The sequence below is a fragment of the Mobula hypostoma genome, chromosome 17 (assembly GCF_963921235.1).
Source record: "Mobula hypostoma chromosome 17, sMobHyp1.1, whole genome shotgun sequence".
In the NCBI taxonomy this organism is placed as follows: domain Eukaryota; kingdom Metazoa; phylum Chordata; class Chondrichthyes; order Myliobatiformes; family Myliobatidae; genus Mobula; species Mobula hypostoma.
The window spans coordinates 353,246-374,519 of NC_086113.1; the positions used below are offsets into that span (position 1 = coordinate 353,246).

Genomic DNA, 21,274 nt, shown 5'->3' on the forward strand with positions numbered 1-21,274 from the left:
GCGCTAGTGAGAGCATTTATGCCGCTTCAACATGGGACCGCCGTGTCGCAGTGCTGGAGGCCGAGCTGGAGAGGGCGCTAAGTGAGAGGTTTACATCACTTCAATATGGGACCGCCATGTCGCAGTGCAAGGGGCCGAGCCGGAGAGGGCGCTAGCGAGCGGTTTACGTCACTTCAATACGGGGCTACCATGTCGCAGTGCTGGGGACCGAGCCGGAGAGGGCGCTAGTGAGAGCATTTATGCCGCTTCAACGTGGGACCGCCGTGTCGCAGTGCTGGAGGCCGAGCTGGAGAGGGCGCTAGCGAGGGGGTTTATACCGAGGGGCTGCCTTGTCGCGGTGGCGGGCGGAGCTGGGAGACGTCAGTGTTACAGACTCAGTCGCTTCGGCTCTTTTCAACCTCTCCCGTTGCCGAATAGAGTCATCCCCTGTAGCGATGATTCCCTTCCTCGGTTGTGTAGAGTTGGTGGCTTCGCTACCCTGTTCGAGCAGCCCCGAGGCCTCGTGACTGTGCCCCGCTGGTGATCGGGTTCCCCCGGCCGAGCGGCTCCGAAGCCCCGTGACCGTGACCGAGCCCGGACTGTCCGTCACCCACAGCTGATCCTGGCTGTGGACTGTTGCTGGTGCGGCTGGCCTGGTCCGGCCCGACTCCCTCAATGTTGCTATGGCCGCTGTAGGCTCAGAGAAAGGCTCCATAAAGAAGAAAAGTGAGAAGAAATTCGCGGCCAGAGAGGAAGCAAAGCTTCTGGCAACTTTTATGGGTGTCATGAATAATATGCGAAAACAGGCAAGTATTCTTTATGTGGGGGGTGTTAAGTGCGACGAGCGAAAGGTTGTTTAGCGGCACAATACTCTGACACATCAATAGTTTAATTGATTATTCTTTTGTTAATTGCTTTTGTGTAGTAAAGTGTCCTTTCGTTTATAACCGAGACCTGATCAGAACTTAAAATAGCATGTTAACAGGTTAACATCTGAGGAGCGTTTGGCAGCTTTGGGCTTGTGCTCACTGGAATTTAGAAGAATGTGGAGGGGCGGTAATCTCATTGAAACCTACGGAATGTTGAAAGGACTCTAGATAGTGTGGATGTGCAGCTGTTTCCTATGGTGGCGCTATACAGAACTAGAGGGCACAGCCGCAAAAGTGAGGGGCGACCCTTTGGAACAGGGGTAAGGAGGAATTTTTTTAGCCAGAGAGCAGTGAATCTGTGGAAAGCTCTGCCCTGCTGTCGAGGCCAAGTTCGTGCGTTTATTTAAGGCGGAGCTTGATAGTTTCCTGATCGATGAGGAGGTCAAAGGATATGGTGAGAAGGCAGGTGTATGGGGTTGAGTGGGATCTGGGATCAGCCATGTGGAATGGTGGTACAGACTCGATGGGCTGAATGGCCTAATTCTGCTCCTATGTCTCATGGTCTTGTGTAACACGGCACCAAGTTGTGTGGTGTTACCATCAAGATACAAAGGGCTCTCTGTCAACAGTTGACTGGGAGAAGAACCCAGTTGAGGTGGTTGGAGTAATGTATCTGCAAAAGTTTAGTCTTGTTTCAGTAGCTATGATCAGAATCGGGTTTAATATCACTGGCATACGTCGTGAAATCTGTTCGTTTGCAGTAGTGATGCATTACAATGCATAATAAAACTGTAAATTACAATTACATATAATGCAAAAAGAAAAAAAATAGCAAGGTAGAAACTATAGAAAAACTACAGCACAGAAACAGGCCTTTTGGCCCTTCTTGGCTGTGCCGAACCATTTTCTGCCTAGTCCCACTGACCTGCACACAGACCATATCCCTCCATTATCTGTCCAATTTATTCTTAAATGTTAAAAAAGAACCCGCATTTACCACCTTGTCTGGCAGCTCATTCCATACTCCCACCACTCTCTGTGTGAAGAAGCCCCCCCTAATGTTCCCTTTAAACTTTTCCCCCTTCACCCTTAACCCATGTCCTCTGGTTTTTTTCTCCCCTTGCCTCAGTGGAAAAAGCCTGTTTGCATTCACTCTATCTATACCCATCATAATTTTATGTACCTCTATCAAATCTCCCCTCATTCTTCTATGCTCCAGGGAATGAAGTCCTAACCTATTCAACCTTTCTCTGTAATTGAGTTTCTCAAGTCCCGGCAACATCCTTGTAAACCTTCTCTGCACTCTTTCAGCCTTATTTATATCCTTCCTGTAATTTGGTGACCAAAACTGAACACAATGCTCCAGATTTGGCCTCACCAATGCCTTATACAACCTCATCATAACATTCCAGCTCTTATACTCAATACTTTGATTAATAAAGGCCAATGCACCGAAAGCTCTCTTTACGACCCTATCTACCTGTGACGCCACTTTTAGGGAATTTTATATCTGTATTCCCAGATCCCTCTGTTCTACTGCACTCAGTGCCTTACCATTAACCCTATATGTTCTACCTTGGTTTGTCCTTCCAATGTGCAATACCTCACATTTGTCTGTATTAAACTCCATCTGCCATTTTTCATCCCATTTTTCAATCCAATTTATCACCTCTCCATGTATACCTAGCGACTGAATTTTCCTAAAGAACCTCCCATGCGGGACCTTGTCAAAGGCCTTACTGAAGTCCATGTAGACAACATCCACTGCCTTCCCTTCATCTACTTTCCTGGTAACCTCCTCGAAAAAATCCAATAGATTGGTCAAACATGACCTACCACGCACAAAGCCACGATGACTCTCCCTAATAAGTCCCTGTCTATCCAAATGCTTGTAGATTCTGTCTCTTAGTACTCCCTCCAATAACTTACCCACTACCGACGTCAAACTTACCGGCCTATAATTTCCTGAATTACTTTTCGATCCTTTTTTTAAACAATGGAACAACATGTGCCATACTCCAATCCTCCGGCACCTCACCCGTAGACACCGACACTTTAAATGTATCTGCCAGGGCCCCTGCAATTTCAAGGTCTCCTTCAAAGTCTGAGGGAACACCCTGTCAGGTCCTGGGGATTTATCCACTTTAATTTGCCTCAAGATAGCAAGCACCTCCTCCTTTTCAATCTGTACAGTTTCCATGACCTCACTACTTGTTTCCCTTAATTCCATAGACTTCATGCCAGTTTCCTTAGTAAATACAGACGCAAAAAAACCCATTTAAGATCTCCCCCATTCCTTTTGGTTCCGCACATAGCCGACCACTCTGATCTTCAAGAGGACCAATTCTATCCCTTACAATCCTTTTACTCTTAATATACCTGTAAAAGGATGGTGTATGTGGTTTTATTGTCCATTCAGAAATGTGATGATGCTGGGGAAGTATGTGTTTTTGGGCTCCTGTATCTTGGACTCACTTCAAGAGGGTAAAATGCATAATCTATAATTGAGGATGGGCAGAAGGGGCTTTATATTTCTAGGTGTTATCTTTATCTGAGAGATAAAATGCAATGTTTGAAGAATAGAAGGAGAATTTTTTGATGTTCAAAATTATTTTCCCAACCAGCTTTACCATCAGGGTTGTCTGGTACACGTGTAGTGAGCGTTGGGGCACTGTGGAGTGCGGTATGACAAGGGGATCTGGGAATTGGGGTCCATAGTTTATTGAAAGCAGCATCACTGATAGATAGGGTCATAATGAAAGCTTTTGGGACATTGGCATTAGGGTTAGGGAGCACAGGAGATGGGATGTTATGTTGAAGTTGTATAAGATGTTGGTGAGGCTTAACTGGAATATTGTGCGCTATTTTGGTCACCTACCTACAGGAAAGACGTAAACAAGGTTAAAAGAGTACAGAGAAAATTCACAAGGATGTTACTGGGTCTGGAGGACTTGAGTTATAAGGAAAGATTAAATAGGTTAAGACTTTATTCCTGGGAATGTAGATGATTGAGAGGAGATTTGATAGAGGCATAGAAAATTATGAGGGGTATAGATAGGGTAAATGCAAGCAGGCTTTTTCCACTGAAGTTTCCACTGAGGTTGGGTGGAACTACAACCAGAGGCCGTAGGCCAAGGGTGAAAGGTGAAAAGTTTACAGGAAACGTGAAGGGAAACTTCTTCACTTAGAGGGTCATGAGAGTGTGGAATAAGCTGCAATCACAAGTGGTGCATGTGAGTTCAATTTCAATATTTAAGAGAAGTTTGGAAAGGTACATGGATAGTAGGGGTATGGAGGGCTGTGGTCCCCATGCAGCTTGGGAGGCAGTTTAAATTCTTTCGGCATGGACTAGATGGGCCAAAGAGCCTTTTCAGTGCTGTGGTTTTTCTATGGCTTTACAACTTCATAGATATGTAAGATTTTACTGTAATATTTTGGCATTATATGAAAAAGACTACATTAATTTTTGGAGAACCTGTTGTGAAATGTAAATACAAATTAAAGTTTGTGACAGATAAATCCAAGATGAGAACGTGAAGCATCAAAAAAAGATCTAGCATCCATTTTTGTCAGTTTTGATGTTTAAATATACTTCAATCTGAGTCAAGGCTAACACTGAGAAGTGACAATTTATTTAGAATCAAGTACTGTACATGTGGTGCAGGGATGTGTGTGGGTTTAGTAGAGTAGCCTATTTAGTTGAAGTTTTGTTGGATTCTTGGTTAATGTGACAGTTTGTAGTTGGGGAAGGAAACCGTTGACACATGCTTTAGTTATGATGGGATTGGAACCAAAGAGCTTCAGTCCAACTTTGCTGGATAGAGTAAAAAAAAATAGTGGATCATGTCAAAGGTTGCAAAGTCTTGAAGACAGTTTGCTGTGGGTTCAACAATGTTTTTGATTTAAGGTAGGGCCATCACTCAGGATAATTTGGAAGGGTGATATAGTACATAGAACATTGACAGTACAGCACAAGAACACGCCCTTCAGCCCACAATGTTAGACTGAACCAATTAAATTAGTAATCAAAAAGCCAACTAAGCTAATACCCTCTGCCTACTACATGATGTCCATATCCTTCCATTTTCCTTGCAATCTGGAAAAGTCGCCTGGAAAATTGCAGATGGAATTTAATGCAGACAAATGCGAGGTGTTGCACTTCGAGAGGACCAACCAGGGTCTGTCTTCCACAGTGAACAGCAGGGTGCTGAGGAGTGTGGTAGAACAGGGGCATCTAGAAATACAGGTCCATAATTCATTGGAAGTGGTGTCACAGATAGATGGGGTCATAAAGAAAGCTTTTAGCACTTTGGCCTTCATAAATCAAAGTATCGACTACAGGAGATTTCATTTCTTGGAATATAGAAGATTGAGAGAAGATTAGCTAGATTGATGGCTATAGATAGGGTAAATACAAGTAGGCTTTTTCCACTGAGATTGGGTGGGACTACAGTCAGAAATCATGGGTTAAGGGTGAAATGTTTAAGGGGAGCATGAAGGGAAATGTCTTCACTCAGAGGGTTGTGAGAGCGTGGAATGAGCTGCCAGTACAAGCGGTTGCATGCGAGCTTGATTTCAACGTTTAAGAGAAGTTTGGATACGTATGCAGATGGTGGGGTTTGGAGGGCGATGGTTCCGGTGCAGGTCGATGGAAGTCGGCAGCTACACAAACAAGATGCTTCAGTGCTGTACTTTTCTATGACTAGACCCACTGAGTTCCTCCTTTAGATTATTTGTTGTGCTGGACATGTTCAAGAAGGAAGAAATAAATCCTAGCAGTTGCACAGGGCATGTTTAATTAACCAATTTTTGGATTTTTTTTCTGTTTCCCTAAACGGTGGTTGTGCTTATATCATGGCTGCTGTATTTCTTGTTTTACTCTGTTTTGCCTTTGGGTGACATTAAAAGTTGAGTTAAGAAATATGAGAACGTGAGCTCAAGGAATGAGTACTATTCCTCATGTAAATACAAGAGCCAGTGAGGACAGGATCGATCTCGCCTGAAACATTGGTACTTCATTCATTTCTGTAGATGCTGAATGACCTGCTAAGTTTCTTCAGCATTTCGTGTGTGACAAAAATAACAGATTTCATTGTTTTGATCCTTTTGTTTTATATTCAGAAAATACTGTGCGATGTTCTTCTAGTAGTGTCGGATAGAAAAATCCCAGCTCACCGTGTGGTGCTTGCGGCTGCCAGCCACTTCTTCAATCTAATGTTCACCAGTAAGTTTGCTTTTGTCTGTCTGTGTCTTAAAATATTAATCGTGGTGCTTGCACCTTACTCTAACCTAAGCAATTATTGATTGATTGCTCATTTTCCTGGTAGCAAACATGCTTGAATCAAAGTCATATGAAGTGGAACTCAAAGATGCTGAACCTGATATTATTGAGCTACTTGTAGAGTTTGCATATACTGCCAGGTAAGTATTTATTACTTTTTACCGCTTCATTCATTGTTTTAAGTACTCCGAATCATTGACTATTACATTCTATGTTTTAAGTTTCCTATTTAAAGTGTTTTCTGAGGTTCCTATGACTGATGCTCAGTTCATAGTATGTTAAGTTGAAAACCTCGTTGACTTCATTAACTTTGCCTCCAACTTTCACCCTGCCCTCAAATTTACCTGGTCCATTTCCGACACTTCTCTCCCCTTTCTTGACCTTTCTGTCTCTATCTCTGGAGACAGCTTATCTACTGATGTCTACTGTAAGTCTACGGATTCTCACAGCTACCTGGACTATTCCTCTTCTCACCCTGTCTCTTGCAGAAATGCCGTCCCCTTCTCGCAATTCCTCCATCTCCGCCGCATCTGCTCTCAGGATGAGATTTTTCATTCCAGGATGAAGGAGATGTCTTCCTTTTTTAAAGAAAGGGGCTTCCCTTCCTCCACCATCAACTCTGGTCTCAAAAGCATCTCCCCCATTTCACGTACATCTGCTCTCACTCCATCCTCCCGCCACCCCACTAGGAATGGGGATCCCCTTGTCCCAACCTACCACCCCACCAGCCTCCGGGTCCAACATATAATTCTCCATAACTTCCGCCACCTCCAACGTGATTCCACCACCAAACATATCTTCCCCCCCCCCGGCTTTCCGCAGGGATCACTCCCTACGCAACTTCCTTGTCCATTTGCTCCCCCCATCCCTTCCCACCGATCTCCCTCCTGGCATTTATCCTTGTAAGTGGAACAAGTGCTACACATGCCCTTACACTTCCTCCCTCACCACCATTCAGGGCCCCAGACAGTCCTTCCAGGTGAGGCGACACTTCACCTGTGAGTCGGCTGGGGTGATGTACTGCGTCCGGTGCTCCCAGGGCGGCCTTCTATATACTGGCGAGACCGGAGGCAGACTGGGAGATCGTTTCGCTGAACACCCACGCTCTGTCTACCAGAGAAAGCAAAATTTCCCAGTGGCCACACATTTTAATTCCATGCCCCATTCCCATTCTCTATGTCTATCCACGGCCTCCTCTACTGTCAAGATGAAGCCACACTCAGGTTGGAGGAACAACACCTTATATTTCGTCTGGGTAGCCTCCAACCTGATGGCATGAACATTGACTTCTCAAACTTCCATTATTGCCCCTCCTCCCCTTCACACCCCATTCCTTATTTATTTATTTTATTTTTCCCCCTTTTTTTCTCTCTTTTTTCTCCCTCTGTCCCTCTCACTATAACTCCTTGTCTGCTCTCCACCTCCGGTCTCCCCTCCCCCCTTCTCTTTCTCCCCAGGCTTCCCCTCCCATGATCGTCTCCCTTCTCCAGCTCTTAGATCCATCCCTCCCCCTCCTGCCTGCTCCTATCATTTCAGATCTCCCCCTCCCCCTCCCACTTCCAAATCTCTTACTATCTCTTCTTTCAGTTAGTCCTGATGAAGGGTCTTGGCCGGAAACGTCGACTGTTCCTCTTCTTATAGATGCTGCCTGGTCTGCTATGTTCACCAGCACTTTTTGTGTGTGTAACCTGTACCCCTTCTGCTTCATAGTGTAAGAGCCTATAAAACTATGGGCATGTTAAAGTTCTTGTTCTTTACCTGCTTTTATATTTAGAAGTGAAACCCATTTGTCCAAACTTTTATTGATGTTTTCTCCTGTGTGTGAAACACTAGAAGCTAAGTCGGAAAATCTGAGGAGAAATACTGCCTGATGGCTACCTAGCTGTTTGCAGTGGTGTTCATATTTTCCAGAAGCCGTTCAATGTGCGAGCTTGTGCATGTTGTGGTAGATTTACCATACACTCTTGAGTTCTGTCATTTCTTTTCCAATCACTAATAGCCTAGTCTAGATTCTATGCTTCAACACCATTTGTTGAAATCTCTTGGGATAGGCATGTAATGACATACTTTATGTACTTGGTGAACAACTGATTGGTGAAATCAGCTCTTTATGCCACAGGTGACTTGAAATGCCCAGTTACTCTTTTATTCCACAATCCTTAACTCCAATTGAGGTGAATGATAGTGGGATCCCATATAACATTCAAGTCTGTTAAGGTGGGCAAATCCCCAGAACCTGACCAAGTGCACCCCTGGACCTAATGGTAGGCCGGGGTGAAATCATGGAAGCCATTGTAGAGATATTTGTCTCATTGTTGACCACTGGCGAAGTTCCAGAATGTTAAGAGTGGCTGATGTTACGTTGTTCCGGGGGTGGAGGGGGGTAGGATGGACAGGCCAGGGAACTAGGTCCAATGGAAGTCAGGGTGAGCTAGTGAGATTGAATCAGAATTGGCTCGATGATAGGAAGCAGAGGGTTATGGCTAAAGGTTGATTCTCTCACTGGAAACCTGGACTAGTGGGGTACACTGGGGTCAGTGTCAGGACCTTTATTATTCATTAGTTATTAGTTACTCAGTCATTTGTTGTAAGTGATATGGATGTCAATGTACATAGCACAATTAACAGTTTTGCTGATACTAAATTAGGATTCTTGTTGATGGTGAAGCAAGTTACAATAAATTGCAAAAAGATTTTAGTTAGGGAGATTGGCTGAGGAATGGAAAATAGACTTCAACTTAAATAAGTGTGAGTGATGCATTTTGGACATTCAAACCAGGGTAGGATGTATAAAATGAATGGCAGGGCACTGAGGGGCCTAGTAGTACAATAAACAATAGACAGTAGGTGCAGGAGTAGGCCATTCAGCCCTTCAAGCCAGCACCACCATTCACTGTGATCATGGCTGATCATCCACAATCAGTATCCAATACAAATACATGCATTTGTGAAAGTGACCATACAAGTGATAGAGGGGTGAAGAAGGCCTTTAGCATGCTGGTTTTAATCAGGAAATCAAGTTTAGCAGTAGGATCATTATGTTGGGTTATACAAATCATTGGTGAGACCACATTTGGAGTATCGTTAGAGTTTTTGTCACCCTGTGGAGGGTCATGTTGAGAGACATTGTCATGTTGGAGAGGGCACATAAAAGATTTAAGAGGATACTGCCCAGACTGGAGAGCCTGAGTTGTAGGGGAAAGATTGGCCAGGGTGAATCTTTATTCCTTAGAGTATAGAAGAATGAGAGGTGACCTCAAAAGTTTGTAAAATCATAAGGAATCTCAGAATCAAGTTTATTATCAATGAAATATAGAACCTAGAACAGTACAGACCATCTGGCCCATGGTGCTGTGCTGACCTTTTAATCTACTCTGAGATCAACCTAATGCTTCCCTCAATTTTCCATTCATCCATGTACTCTTAAATATCCCTAATGTATCTGCCACTTCCACCACCCCTGGCGGTACTCTCTTTGTTTAAAAAAGAAACAAACTACTTGTGGTATCTCCCTGATACTTTCCTCCAATCACCTTAAATTGTGTCCTCTTGTATTAGCTTTTGCCACTATGGGTGGGGCAACTGGCGCTCCACTTTGTCTATGCCTCTTATCTTATGCACCTCATCCACCTTCACTCCAAAGAGGAAGACCATAGCTGCTCAACCTATCCTCTTATGTCAGTGATTTGAAAGACAGAATTGATGGCTTTGTGGAAAAGTTTGTGGATGATACGAAGATAGGTGGAGGGGCGGGTAATGATGAAGCAGGGTGGCTTTAGTAGGACTTGGACAGATTAGGAGAATGAGCTGACATTGGAGAGAGTTCAGAGGAGGTTCACAAGAATGATTCTGGGAATGAAAGGCTTATTGTATGAGGAGCAATTGATGACTTTGGGCCTTTACTGGTTGAAATTCAAAAGAATGAGGGGGGTTTCTCATTGAAACCTTTCAAATGTTGAAGGGCCTAGATCAAGTGGATGTGGAGAGAATGTTTCCAATGATGGGGGAGGGTGTCCAGGATCAGAGAGCCAGAGAGCACATCCTCAGAATAGTGATGTCTATCAAGAATGGGAATGAGGAGGAATTTCTTCAGCTAGAGTGTGATGAATCTGTGGAGTTCGTTGCTACTGGCGACTGTGGTGGCCAGGCCATTCAGTATATTTAAGGTGCAGGGTGATCAGTTCTTGATTAGTCAGGCCATGAAATGTTACGGAGAGAAGGCAAAAGAATGGGGTTGAGAGGGAAATGGATCAGCCATGATGAAATGGTGGAGCAGACTCGATGGGCCAAATGACCTAATTCTGCTCCTAGGTTTTATGGTCTTAAAACATGCTCTCTAATCCAGGCAGCGTCTTGGTAAATCTCCTCTATACCTTCCTAAAGCTTCTGTATCCTTCCCATAATGAGGTGATCAGATGTGAAATTTGTTGTTTTGTGGTATCAGTAGAGTGCACATATAAAATACTATGTTAGGGTACATAAAACAAAGAAATAGTGTGCATGGGTTTATGGACTGTTCAGAAAATCTGGCGGATGTGAAGCAGCTGTTCTTAAAACATTGAGTATACGTCTTCAGGCCTCTGTACCTGCTCCCGGATGATAATAAAAAGAGTGTATGTCCTGGATTGTGATGGTCCTTAATGATAGATGCTGACTTGGTGAGGCACTGTGTTTTGAGGATGTCTCAGATGCTGGGGAGGATTGTGCTCGAGATGGAACTGGCTGAGTCTACAACCCCTGCAGCTGCTTTCAATCCTGCACATCGGAGCCTCCATAACAGGCTACGATGCAGCCAATCATCATACTCTCCATTGTACATCTGTAGACACTGGCTTTGACAGCATCGGATCTTCTCAAACTCTTAATGAAGTGTAGCTGCGAGTTTGCCTTCTTCATGATTGCATCAATATGTTGAGCCCAGGTAGCTCTTCTGTGAGATGTTGGTGCCCAGGAACCTGAATCCTCTCACCCTTTCTACCACAATAATGACTAGGGAGTGTTCTCCTGAATTCCCCTTCCTGAAATTCATTAAATTCCTTGGTCCTGCTGCCATCAACTACAATACAGGTTTCCCCCGCTATCTGAAAGTAGAGTGTTCTATGAAACCTTTCGTGAGCTAAAATGGCGTAAAGCAAAGAAGCAATTACCATTAATTTATATGGAAAAGATTTTTGAGCATTCCCAGACCCAAAAAATAACCTACCAAATCATACCAAATAACACTAACATATAGTAAAAGCAGGAATGATATCATAAATACACAGCCTTCGGGGTCTCAGCCCGAAACGTCGACTGTACCTCTTCCTAGAGATGCTGCCTGGCCTGCTGCGTTCACCAGCAACTTTGATGTGTGTTGCTTGAATTTCCAGCATCTGCAGAATTCCTTGTGTTTACCTTCTTCTATGTTTGCCTGCCTCAATGTCGAAGGTCAAGGTTCGTCGTCCGATGTGGCTGATGTGGAAGGCTTGAAATACGACAGTATACTTGACTGCTTAGCCTCGCGCATTTCTCTGTTATACAGTTCTTTGTATAAAGAACTATACTAAGCAGCTTATGGTCAGGCCACACTTAGATCCCCTCCAGTTCGCCTACCAGCTCCAACTAGGAGTTGAGGATGCCATCGTCTACCTGCTGAACCATGTCTATGCCCACCTGGACAAGCCAGCGAGCACTGTGAGGGTCATGTTTTTTGACTTCTCCAGTGCGTTCAACACCATCTGCCCTGCTCTGCTGGGGGAGAAGCTGACAGCGATGCAGGTGGATGCTTCCCTGGTATCGTGGATTCTTGATTACCTGACTGGCAGACCACAGTACGTGTGCTTGCAACACTGTGTGTCCGACAGAGTGATCAGCAGCACTGGGGCTCCATAGGGGACTGTCCTGTCTCCCTTTCTTTTCACCATTTACACCTCGGACTTCAACTACTGCACAGAGTCTTGTCATCTTCAGAAGTTTTCGGATGACTCTGCCATAGTCGGATGCATCAGCAAGGGAGATGAGGCTGAGTACAGGGCTACGGTAGGAAACTTTGTCACATGGTGTGAGCAGAATTATCTGCAGCTTAATATGAAAAAGACTAAGGAGCTGGTGGTAGACCTGAGGAGGGCTAAGGTACCGGTGACCCCTGTTTCCATCCAGGGGGTCAGTGTGGACATGGTGGAGGATTACAAATACTTGGGGATACGAATTGACAATAAACTGGACTGGTCAAAGAACACTGAGGCTGTCTACAAGAAGGGTCAGAGCCGTCTCTATTTCCTGAGGAGACTGAGGTCCTTTAACATCTGCCGGACGATGCTGAGGATGTTCGATGAGTCTGTGGTGGCCAGTGCTATCATGTTTGCTGTTGTGTGCTGGGCAACAGGCTGAGGGTAGCAGACACCAATAGAATCAACAAACTCATTCGTAAGGCCAGTGATGTTGTGGGGATGGAACTGGACTCTCTCACGGTGGTGCTTGAAAAGAGAATGCTGTCTAAGTTGCATGCCATCTTGGACAATGTCTCCCATCCACTACATAATGTACTGGGTGGGCACAGGAGTACATTCAGCCAGAGACTCATTCCACCGAGATGCAGCACAGAGCGTCATAGGAAGTCATTCCTGCCTGTGGCCATCAAACTTTACAACTCCTCCCTTGGAGGGTCAGACACCCTGAGCCAATAGGCTGGTCCTGGACTTATTTCATAATTTACTGGCATAATTTACATATTACTATTTAACTATTTATGGTTCTATTACTATTTATTATTTATGGTGCAACTGTAACAAAAACCAATTTCGCCCGGGATCAATAAAGTATGACTATGACTATGTAAGCACTCAAAAGATCCTGCAAACCTGCCCTAAACCTATGAGCCCTTTCAAAATTAAAGTCATACTTTCCTGCAATCATTGCAGCACTGTCAGTCGTAACGAAAATCTCACACAAGTGCTTCACTTTCAGTTCCTGGACAACTTCACTTTCGGGCCATTCACTATTGCGTTTGGTTTCGATTTGTATCCTTTCCTCTTGCAATTGCATCAGCTCTTCATCTGTCAGTTCTTGGTCACGGGATGCCAAAACTTCTTCAACATCATCTTCGTCAACTTCCATAAACCCAGCCTCCTTAGCCAAAGTCACTATTGCCGTATTTATTGTTGTTGGTTCGAAACCTTTAAAATTGTTCACTGATTCGGGACACAGTTTCCTCCAAACGCCATTTCTCATCAAGACTGTTAGCCTATCGAGAGCATATCCAAGGTTGGTGATTGCCAATTTTATATTGTAGTCTTTCCAGATCTCTCACAAAGATGCTTCGGAGTTGCACTGTCTGTCAATGGCACTTACAATAAAACGCATGACATTTTGCGTCTAGTAAGCTTTAATTGTGGCTATTAGGCCTTGGTCACACGGCTGCAGCAACGACATCGTATTCAGCAGTAAGAACACAACATGAATATTACCGCCATACAAGTCAAGTCAGGTTTATTGTCATTTCGACCATAAGCTGCTGGTACTGTACACAGTAAAAACGAAACAACGTTCCTCCAGGACCATGGTACTACATGAAACAACACAAAACTACACTAGACTATGTGAGACAGCAGAAGGCTACACTAGACTACGTAAAACAACATAACAACTACACTAGACTACAGACCTGCACAGGACTACATAAAGTGCACAAAACAGTGCAGGGCAGTACAAATAGTCATAGTCATACTTTATTGATCCCGGGGGAAATTGGTTTTCATTACAGTTGCACCATAAATAATTAAATAGTAATAAAACCATAAATAGTTAAATAGTAATATGTAAATTATGCCAGGAAATAAGTCCAGGACCAGCCTATTGGCTCAGGGTGTCTGACCCTCCAAGGGAGGAGTTTTGAAGTTTGATGGCCACAGGCTGGAATGTCTTCCTTTGACGCTCTGTGTTGCATCTTGGTGGAATGAGTCTCTGGTTGAATGTACTCCTGTGCCCAACCAGTACATTATGTAGTGGATGGGAGACATTGTCCAAGATGGCATGCAACTTGGACAGCATCCTCTTTTCAGACACCACCGTGAGAGAGTCCAGTTCCATCCCCACAACATCACCGGCCTTGCGAATGAGTTTGTTGATTCTATTGGTGTCTGCTACCCTCAGCCTGCTGCCCCAGCACACAACAGCAAACACCAGGCAGTGATGCAACTGCTCATGATGCTCTCGATATATCTTCTGTAGAAGGTGGTGAGTATGGGGGGTGGGAGATGGACTTTTCTGAGCCTTCACAGGAAGTAGAGATGCTGCTGGGCTTTCTTGGCTATGGAGCAGGTGAAATTCTCTGCCAGGTAAACACCAAGAAATTTGGTGCTCTTAACGATCTCAACGGAGGAGCCGTCAGTGTTCAGCGGAGGGTGGTCGCTCCGTGCTCTCCTGAAGTCAACAACCATCTCTTCTGTTTTGTTCACATTCAGAGACAGGTTGTTGGCTCTGCACCAGTCTGTTAGCCGCGGCACCTCCTCTCAGTATACTGACTCATCGTTCTTGCTGATGAGATCCACCATGGTCGTGTCATCGGCGAACTTGATGATGTGGTTCGAGCTGTGTGTCGCAGCACAGTCGTGGGTCAGCAGAGTGAACAGCAGTGGACTGAGCACACAGCCCTGGGGTCCCCCGTGCTCAGTGTGATGGTGTTGGAGATGCTGCTCTCAATCCGGACTGACTGAAGTCTCCCAGTCAGGAAGTCTAGGATCCAGTTGCAGAGGGAGGTGTTCAGGCCCAGCAGTTTCAGCTTTCCAATCAGGTGCTGAGGAATGATTGTGTTGAATGCTGAACTGAAGTCTATGAACAGCATTCGAACGTATGTGTCTTTTTTGTCCAGGTGGAAGGTGGTGGTGATGGCGTCATCTGTTGAGTAGTTGAGACAGTACGCGAACTGCAGGGGGTCCAGTGAGGGGGACAGCAGGGTCTTTGTGCCTCATGATGAGCCTCTCGAAACATTTCATGATGATGGATGTGAGAGCAGCAGGACAGTAGTCGTTGAGGCAGGACACTGAAGACTTCGGCACGGGGACGATGGTGGCGGCCTTGAAGCACGTTGGAACGATGGCGCTGCTCAGAGAGATGTTGAAGAGTCAGTGAGAACATCTGCCAGCTGGTCTGAACATCCTCTGAGCACTCTATCAGGAATATTGTCTGGTCCAGCAGCCTTCCGTGGGTTGACCCTGCATAGAGTGTTCCTCACATCAGCCACGGTAAGATGCAGAACCTGGTCATTGGGAGGAGGAGTGGTCTTCCTCGCCACCACGTCATTTTCCGCCTCTAAACGAGCATAGAAGTTGTTCAGTGCATCTGGGAGGGAGGCATCACCAGCACAGGCAGGTGATGTTGTCTTGTAGTTGGTGATGTCCTGAATGCCCTACCACATGCGCCGCGTGTTGCCGCTGTCCTGGAAGATTCGCTGGGCGTGTGCACGCTTTGCCTCTTTGATAGCCTGGGACAATACTCCGTAATGCCAGGTGGATGAGCAGCACAATTATCGACAATCACAAGACACCTATTATCGAGGTTATTTTCTCTACAGTATTTTTCAACAAAAGGACTAACGTATCCACTCACGTACTCAGAAAAAAATCAGTTGGGCATTCCAAACGCTTGGATGTGAACAAAACACGACAGGAAGTGTATTCTTATCAATGCCTTTAAGTACCCTCGGATTTTCTGAATGGTACACTAGTAGAGGCTTAAGGACAGCATCACCAGTGGTGTTAATAATAGGCATTAGGGTAAACCTGTCCTTCGATGCCTTGTGTCCCTTAGCCTGCTTTTCTTCTATCGAAATAAATGTCTTGCTCGGCAATTTTTTCCAATAAGTTGCAGTTTCGTCACAGTTAAACACTTGCTTATACGAATAACCACCTTCTGTAATTATTTTCTTCAGTTCTGCTGGGAACTTTCTGGCAGCTTCAGTATCAGCCGAAGCGCACTCTCTTTTGTAAAAGCGAAAATCTTATTTCTATTTCTTTCGTTTAGCGAAAACAGGTACAGGTACAGGTGCACATTCCTTTATCTGAAATTCTGAAAACTGAAAAAGCTCTGAGCACCGATGTTTTTTTTGCCAACAGCTGACGTCGCTCAGGTGTGATGTGGCAGCACTAGCAGAGGCCGCCAGACATCAGGTGTGGCTCAGCGCTCGTCCTGGTTACACGCGCATTTGCTGTTCGCTGATATTTTGTGTTCAGTGTTGACTTTGTGTCTGTGCAGCGTCTTACTGAAGAAAGTAGTGTCGGAACTACCACTATATATGATTTAAATAAACAGAAAGACAAGTTACTGAAGTTTTATAGTGACAGTGACAATGACGTTCTACATTTATTCCAATGTCATTTACCATGTGTTTGATTCAGTATGTTTGAAGCTGTATATTTTTATGTTTTATTGAATGTTTTTGTTGGAAATAAAATTTTTTCTTGTCATTATTCCCTAAACAATACAGTAAACAACTATTTACATAGCATTTGCATTGTATTAGGTATTATAAATAATCTAGGGATGATTTAAAGTGTACGGGAGGATGTGCGTAGGTTTGGTGCGCTGCTGGGTCCTAAAGTCCACCGCACTGAGACAGGTTAAATAAGAGACTTGAGCATACGTGTTTTTTGGTATTGGGGGCAGTGGGGGGGGGTCTGAAATCAGAAAATTTCTGAATTCCAAAATGCAACCGGATAAGGGATAAGGATAAGGGATTGTGGACCTGTACTACTGTAGGTCCTTCGTAAAAGCGAAGTGGCGTAAAGCGAACTTTCAAAAAGCGGGGGATACCTGTATTGTTTTTGCAACACTACTTAACCGGCTAATCTATCTTGCTGGTATGTCTTCTCATTAACATCTGAGACTCTGCCAACCACAGTGGTGTAATGAGCAAATTTATGGATGGTATTTGACCTGTTCCTAGGCACACAGTCATGTGTAGAGAGGGTAGAGTACTGAGCATCTTTGAGGTGTGTCTGTATGGATTATCAGCGAGGAGGATACGGTGAACAGTCATAATCTGTTCCCCAGGGTTGGAGAGTTCAAATTTAGAGGGCCCAGATACAAGATGAGAGAGCTGAGGGGTAGTTTCTTTACGCCAAAAAGTTGGTAGTACTTGGAATGAGCTGCCAGAGGAAGTGATTGAGGCAGGTACAATTAAAGCATTTAATAAGCATTTGAATAGGTACATGAAGGCAAGGGATTTGGGTGGAATGTGGGCAACTGGGACTATCAGGAAGGATGCTGTGGTTGGTGTGGACCAGTGTTGACTCTGTGACTCTAATCTCATGTTTAGTAGGGAGGCACCTTTAAAGAGGCCTTTTGAAGGCAGTATAGCTGTTAGCATAACACTATTACAGTGCTAGCAATCTGGGTTCAATTCCAGTTGTCTGTAATTTGACCTTTAGAGGGACATTTTGGAGTCAGTATAGTAATGAAGTGATCGGTGCTACCTATTACAGCTGCAATGACTTGGGTTCTATTCCTGCCGCTGTCTGTAAGCTGATCTTCAGAGACCTTTTGAAGTCAGTATAGTAGCAAAGTGATTAGCATTACATTATTACAAAGGCAGTGACCGGAGTTCAGTTCCTGCCATTTGTAAGTTGACTTAGCGGGACCTTTTGAGGGCATTACAATGGGGAAGCACTATAACAGTACCAGTGACCTGGGTTCAATTCTACTGCTGTTTGTACGTTCTCTTCACGTGGGTTTCCTCCAGGTGCTCTGGATTCCTCTCACGTCCCAAAGATATACCGATCAGTAGGTTAATTTGTTACATGGGTGTAATTGGGCCAAATGGGCCTGTTACCAGGCTGTATCTCTAAATAAAAATTAAAGTAGATCTAAGGCCTCCCTTCACAATGTGAGCCTGAATCTGAAAGTGGAATTATACTTCGGAAGGTTCCAGGTAAGTCTTGTGCTCGTGGATTAACAAAGTAGTGGAAGGGTGGGGGGGGTGGGGGTGGGAATGCTCTTGTTGATTCCTTCCCCCAAAGTACTTGACTGCTAGTGGTCAATTAAATTGACTTTATTTCCTGCATCCTTTACGTACATGAGTAAAAGTCTTTACGTTACGTCTTCGTCTAAATGTGCAATGTGCAATCATAGACATTTATAGTAATTTATAATAAATAGACCAGTCAGTGTAACATAGAAATACACTCAAATCAGCGTGAGTTAATCAGTCTGATGGCCTGGTGGAAGAAGGCTGTTGGTCCTGGCTTTTATGCTGCGATACTGTTTCCCAGATGGTAGCAGCTAGAATAGATTGAGGTTGGGGTGACTTGGGTCCCCAATGATTCTACAGGCCCTTTTTACACACCTGTCCTTGTAAATGTCCTGAATCATGGAAAATTCAGAACTACAGATGCGCTGGGCTGTCCACACCACTCTCTGCAGAATTTTGCGATTAAGGGAAGTGCAGTTCCCATATCAGCAGTGATGCAGCCAGTCAGGATGCTCTCAATTGTGCCCATGTAGAAAGTTCTTAGGATTTGGGGGCCCATACCAATCTTCTTCAACCATCTGAAGTAAAAGAGGTGCTATTGTGCTTTTTTCACCACTCAGCTGGTGTTTACAGACCACGTGAGGTTCTCAGTGATGTGGATGCTGTGGAACTTAAAGCTGTTTACCCTCTCAACCCCGGATCCATTGATGTCAATAGGGGTTAGCCCGTCTCCATTCCTCCTGTAATCCAAAACCAGCTCCTTTGTTTTCGCGACATTGAGGGAGAGATTGTTTTCTTGACACCACTGTGTCAGAGAGATGACTTCTTCCCTGTAGGCCACCTTGTTATTGTTTGAGATTAGGCCAATCAGTGTGGTGTCGTCGGCAAATTTAATTAACAGGTTAGAGCTGTGGGTGGCAACACAGGTAGTAAAGGAGGGGACTTAGTACACAACCCTGAGGGGCTGCTGTGTTGAGATGCAGGGGTGGAGGTGAGGGATCCCACTCGTACCACCTGCCAGCGATCTGACAAAGTCCAGGATCCAGCTGCACAAGGCAGGGTTAAGGCTGAGGTCTCTGAGCTTCCTGTGGAGCCTGTAGGGAATTATGGTGTTGAATGGTGAACTGTAGTCCAAGAACAGTGAACTTGGCTTTTTTCTCCTTGGAGCAATAGAGGATGAGAGGTGATCTGATAGAGGTGTATAAGATGATGAGAGGCATTGATCGTGTGGGTAGTCAGAGACTTTTTCCCAGGGCTGAAATGGCTATCACGAGAGGGCACAGTTTAAAGTGTTTGGAAGTAGGTACAGAGGAGATGTCAGGGGTAAGTTTTTTACGCAGAGAGTGGTGAGTCTGTGGGATGGTCTGCCGGCGATGGTGGTGGAGGCAGATACGATAGGATCTTTTAAGAGACTCCTGGATAGGTGCATGGAGCTTTGAAAGATAGAGGGTTATGGGTAACCCTAGGTAATTTCTAAAGTAAGTACATGTTTGGCACAGCATTGTGGGCTGAAGGGCCTGTATTGGGCTATAGTTTTTTTCAGTGTTTCTAACAGCATTCTCACATAAGCATCCTTTTTCTCCAAATGTGTAAGGACGTCAGTGATAGGATTTGATTCTATCCGTAAATTAACTTGTTATACAATAACAACAGCACAGTTGCGTGATAAGAATAAATCTTCCCTTCAAAGAAATATTTACAGGTTTTAATAAACTGTTTTAATATTTTCAGGATCTCTGTTAACAGCAATAATGTTCAATCTCTGTTGGATGCAGCAAACCAGTATCAGATTGAACCAGTGAAGAAAATGTGTGTTGAATTCCTCAAAGAACAAATTGATGCTTCAAATTGTCTGGGTATGTCACTGATTAACAGTAAGAACAGTATTGTGCAGTGGTGATGTACTTCTCATTCTGTATAAAGCTCCCATGTATTTTTATCGTACGATTTTGATTTTCATCATTGCATGTCTCCCTCCTGGTCCAGTGAGTCAGATATACTCAATAAAACACTGCATTTTCTCTCACTCTCTGATTAAGGAGTGAGTTCTTGTGTGAAGCTCTGGGCCAGCTAGAAAATTCAGGGATGATCCTTGTGCATATAAGCCAATTCTCTAACTTTCTTTAAGGTCTGCCTGACTCTCGAGCAAAAGTTGATCAATATTCTGTTCTAACCTAATTTGGATAATGATTCATTATGCCATTTGCAGATTCACATGTCTGATCTTGGGCAGGATGTACTTCAAAGGAAATGACATTTAAAGGTGTTACATTAGACTTCAAGCAGATCATTAGCTTCTTGACTCTTATGTTGTTGCTAATTTATTTATATTGACTGATCTGTTTCTTATTTCCATTTTTCTATCATTATTCCTGGGTAGACCAATCCATTCTCAAAAAATCTCTTGCTATTATTCATTCAAATTTAAGTTGATCCAGCATCATGAGCCTTTTAGAGGATGTGCGGCCTAGTTTCATAAACATTTGTGTGAAAACCTTCTTCCAAACTTCATAGAAGAACTGGGTCCTCTAATTCTGTTTCCCTCACCAGTGGAAATAGGTTTTCTGTTATCATGTCAGTAACTCTGGTTTTAGTGCTTTTTGTAACGAGCACCGAGATCCTTCTGTTCACCTACAGCTCTTAGTCTCTCACCATCTAAATAGATGCCCAGGTGATGCCAGACTATAGTATTGGGAACTAGAAGACCTGTAGGCCCCTTGTAGGGATTATCAGTTAGTGTTTCTAATGATTGGGACAGAATTAGGGTACTGCGTGCAACCTGTCACTCTCTCATCACCGGTATTTTAGGCCACCCTGTGTTGAGAAGCTAAGAGAAGACACTGACACTAATTGTGAATTCTCTGATGCCCTGTGCCACAAAATTCTATGGTTATATCTGACTTTGTTTGCAGGAATAAGTGTTTTGGCAGAGTGCCTTGACTGCCCTGAACTCAAGATGTCAGCAGATGGATTCATTCATCAGCATTTTACTGAAGTTTACAAAACGGATGAGTTTTTACAACTTGATGTCAAAAGAGTAACTCACTTACTGAAGCAAGATGCACTAACAGTTAGAGCAGAAGATCAGGTATAAACAGTGATTTTCAAATTCCTTATCCTGGCGATTTCTAACCATCTTATGAATACAAGAGATTCTGCAGGTAGTAATACTCTCAAAATCCTGGAGAAACTCAGCAGGTT

The 21,274-nt window shown here is 44.2% G+C and overlaps 1 protein-coding gene across 1 annotated transcript in view; it reads left to right on the forward strand.

The window, feature by feature from the left end:
- The first annotated feature begins 285 nt into the window (after positions 1-285).
- Positions 286-21,274, forward strand: part of klhl7 (kelch-like family member 7) — a 72,706-nt gene continuing 51,717 nt past the window's right edge. Inside the window, exons 1-5 of the mRNA XM_063069407.1 lie at positions 286-785; positions 5,970-6,072; positions 6,176-6,269; positions 19,805-19,929; positions 20,986-21,161. Of these exons, the coding sequence (XP_062925477.1) occupies positions 663-785; positions 5,970-6,072; positions 6,176-6,269; positions 19,805-19,929; positions 20,986-21,161 (621 nt within the window). The 5' untranslated portion in view covers positions 286-662. The remainder of the gene's footprint in view (positions 786-5,969; positions 6,073-6,175; positions 6,270-19,804; positions 19,930-20,985; positions 21,162-21,274) is intronic.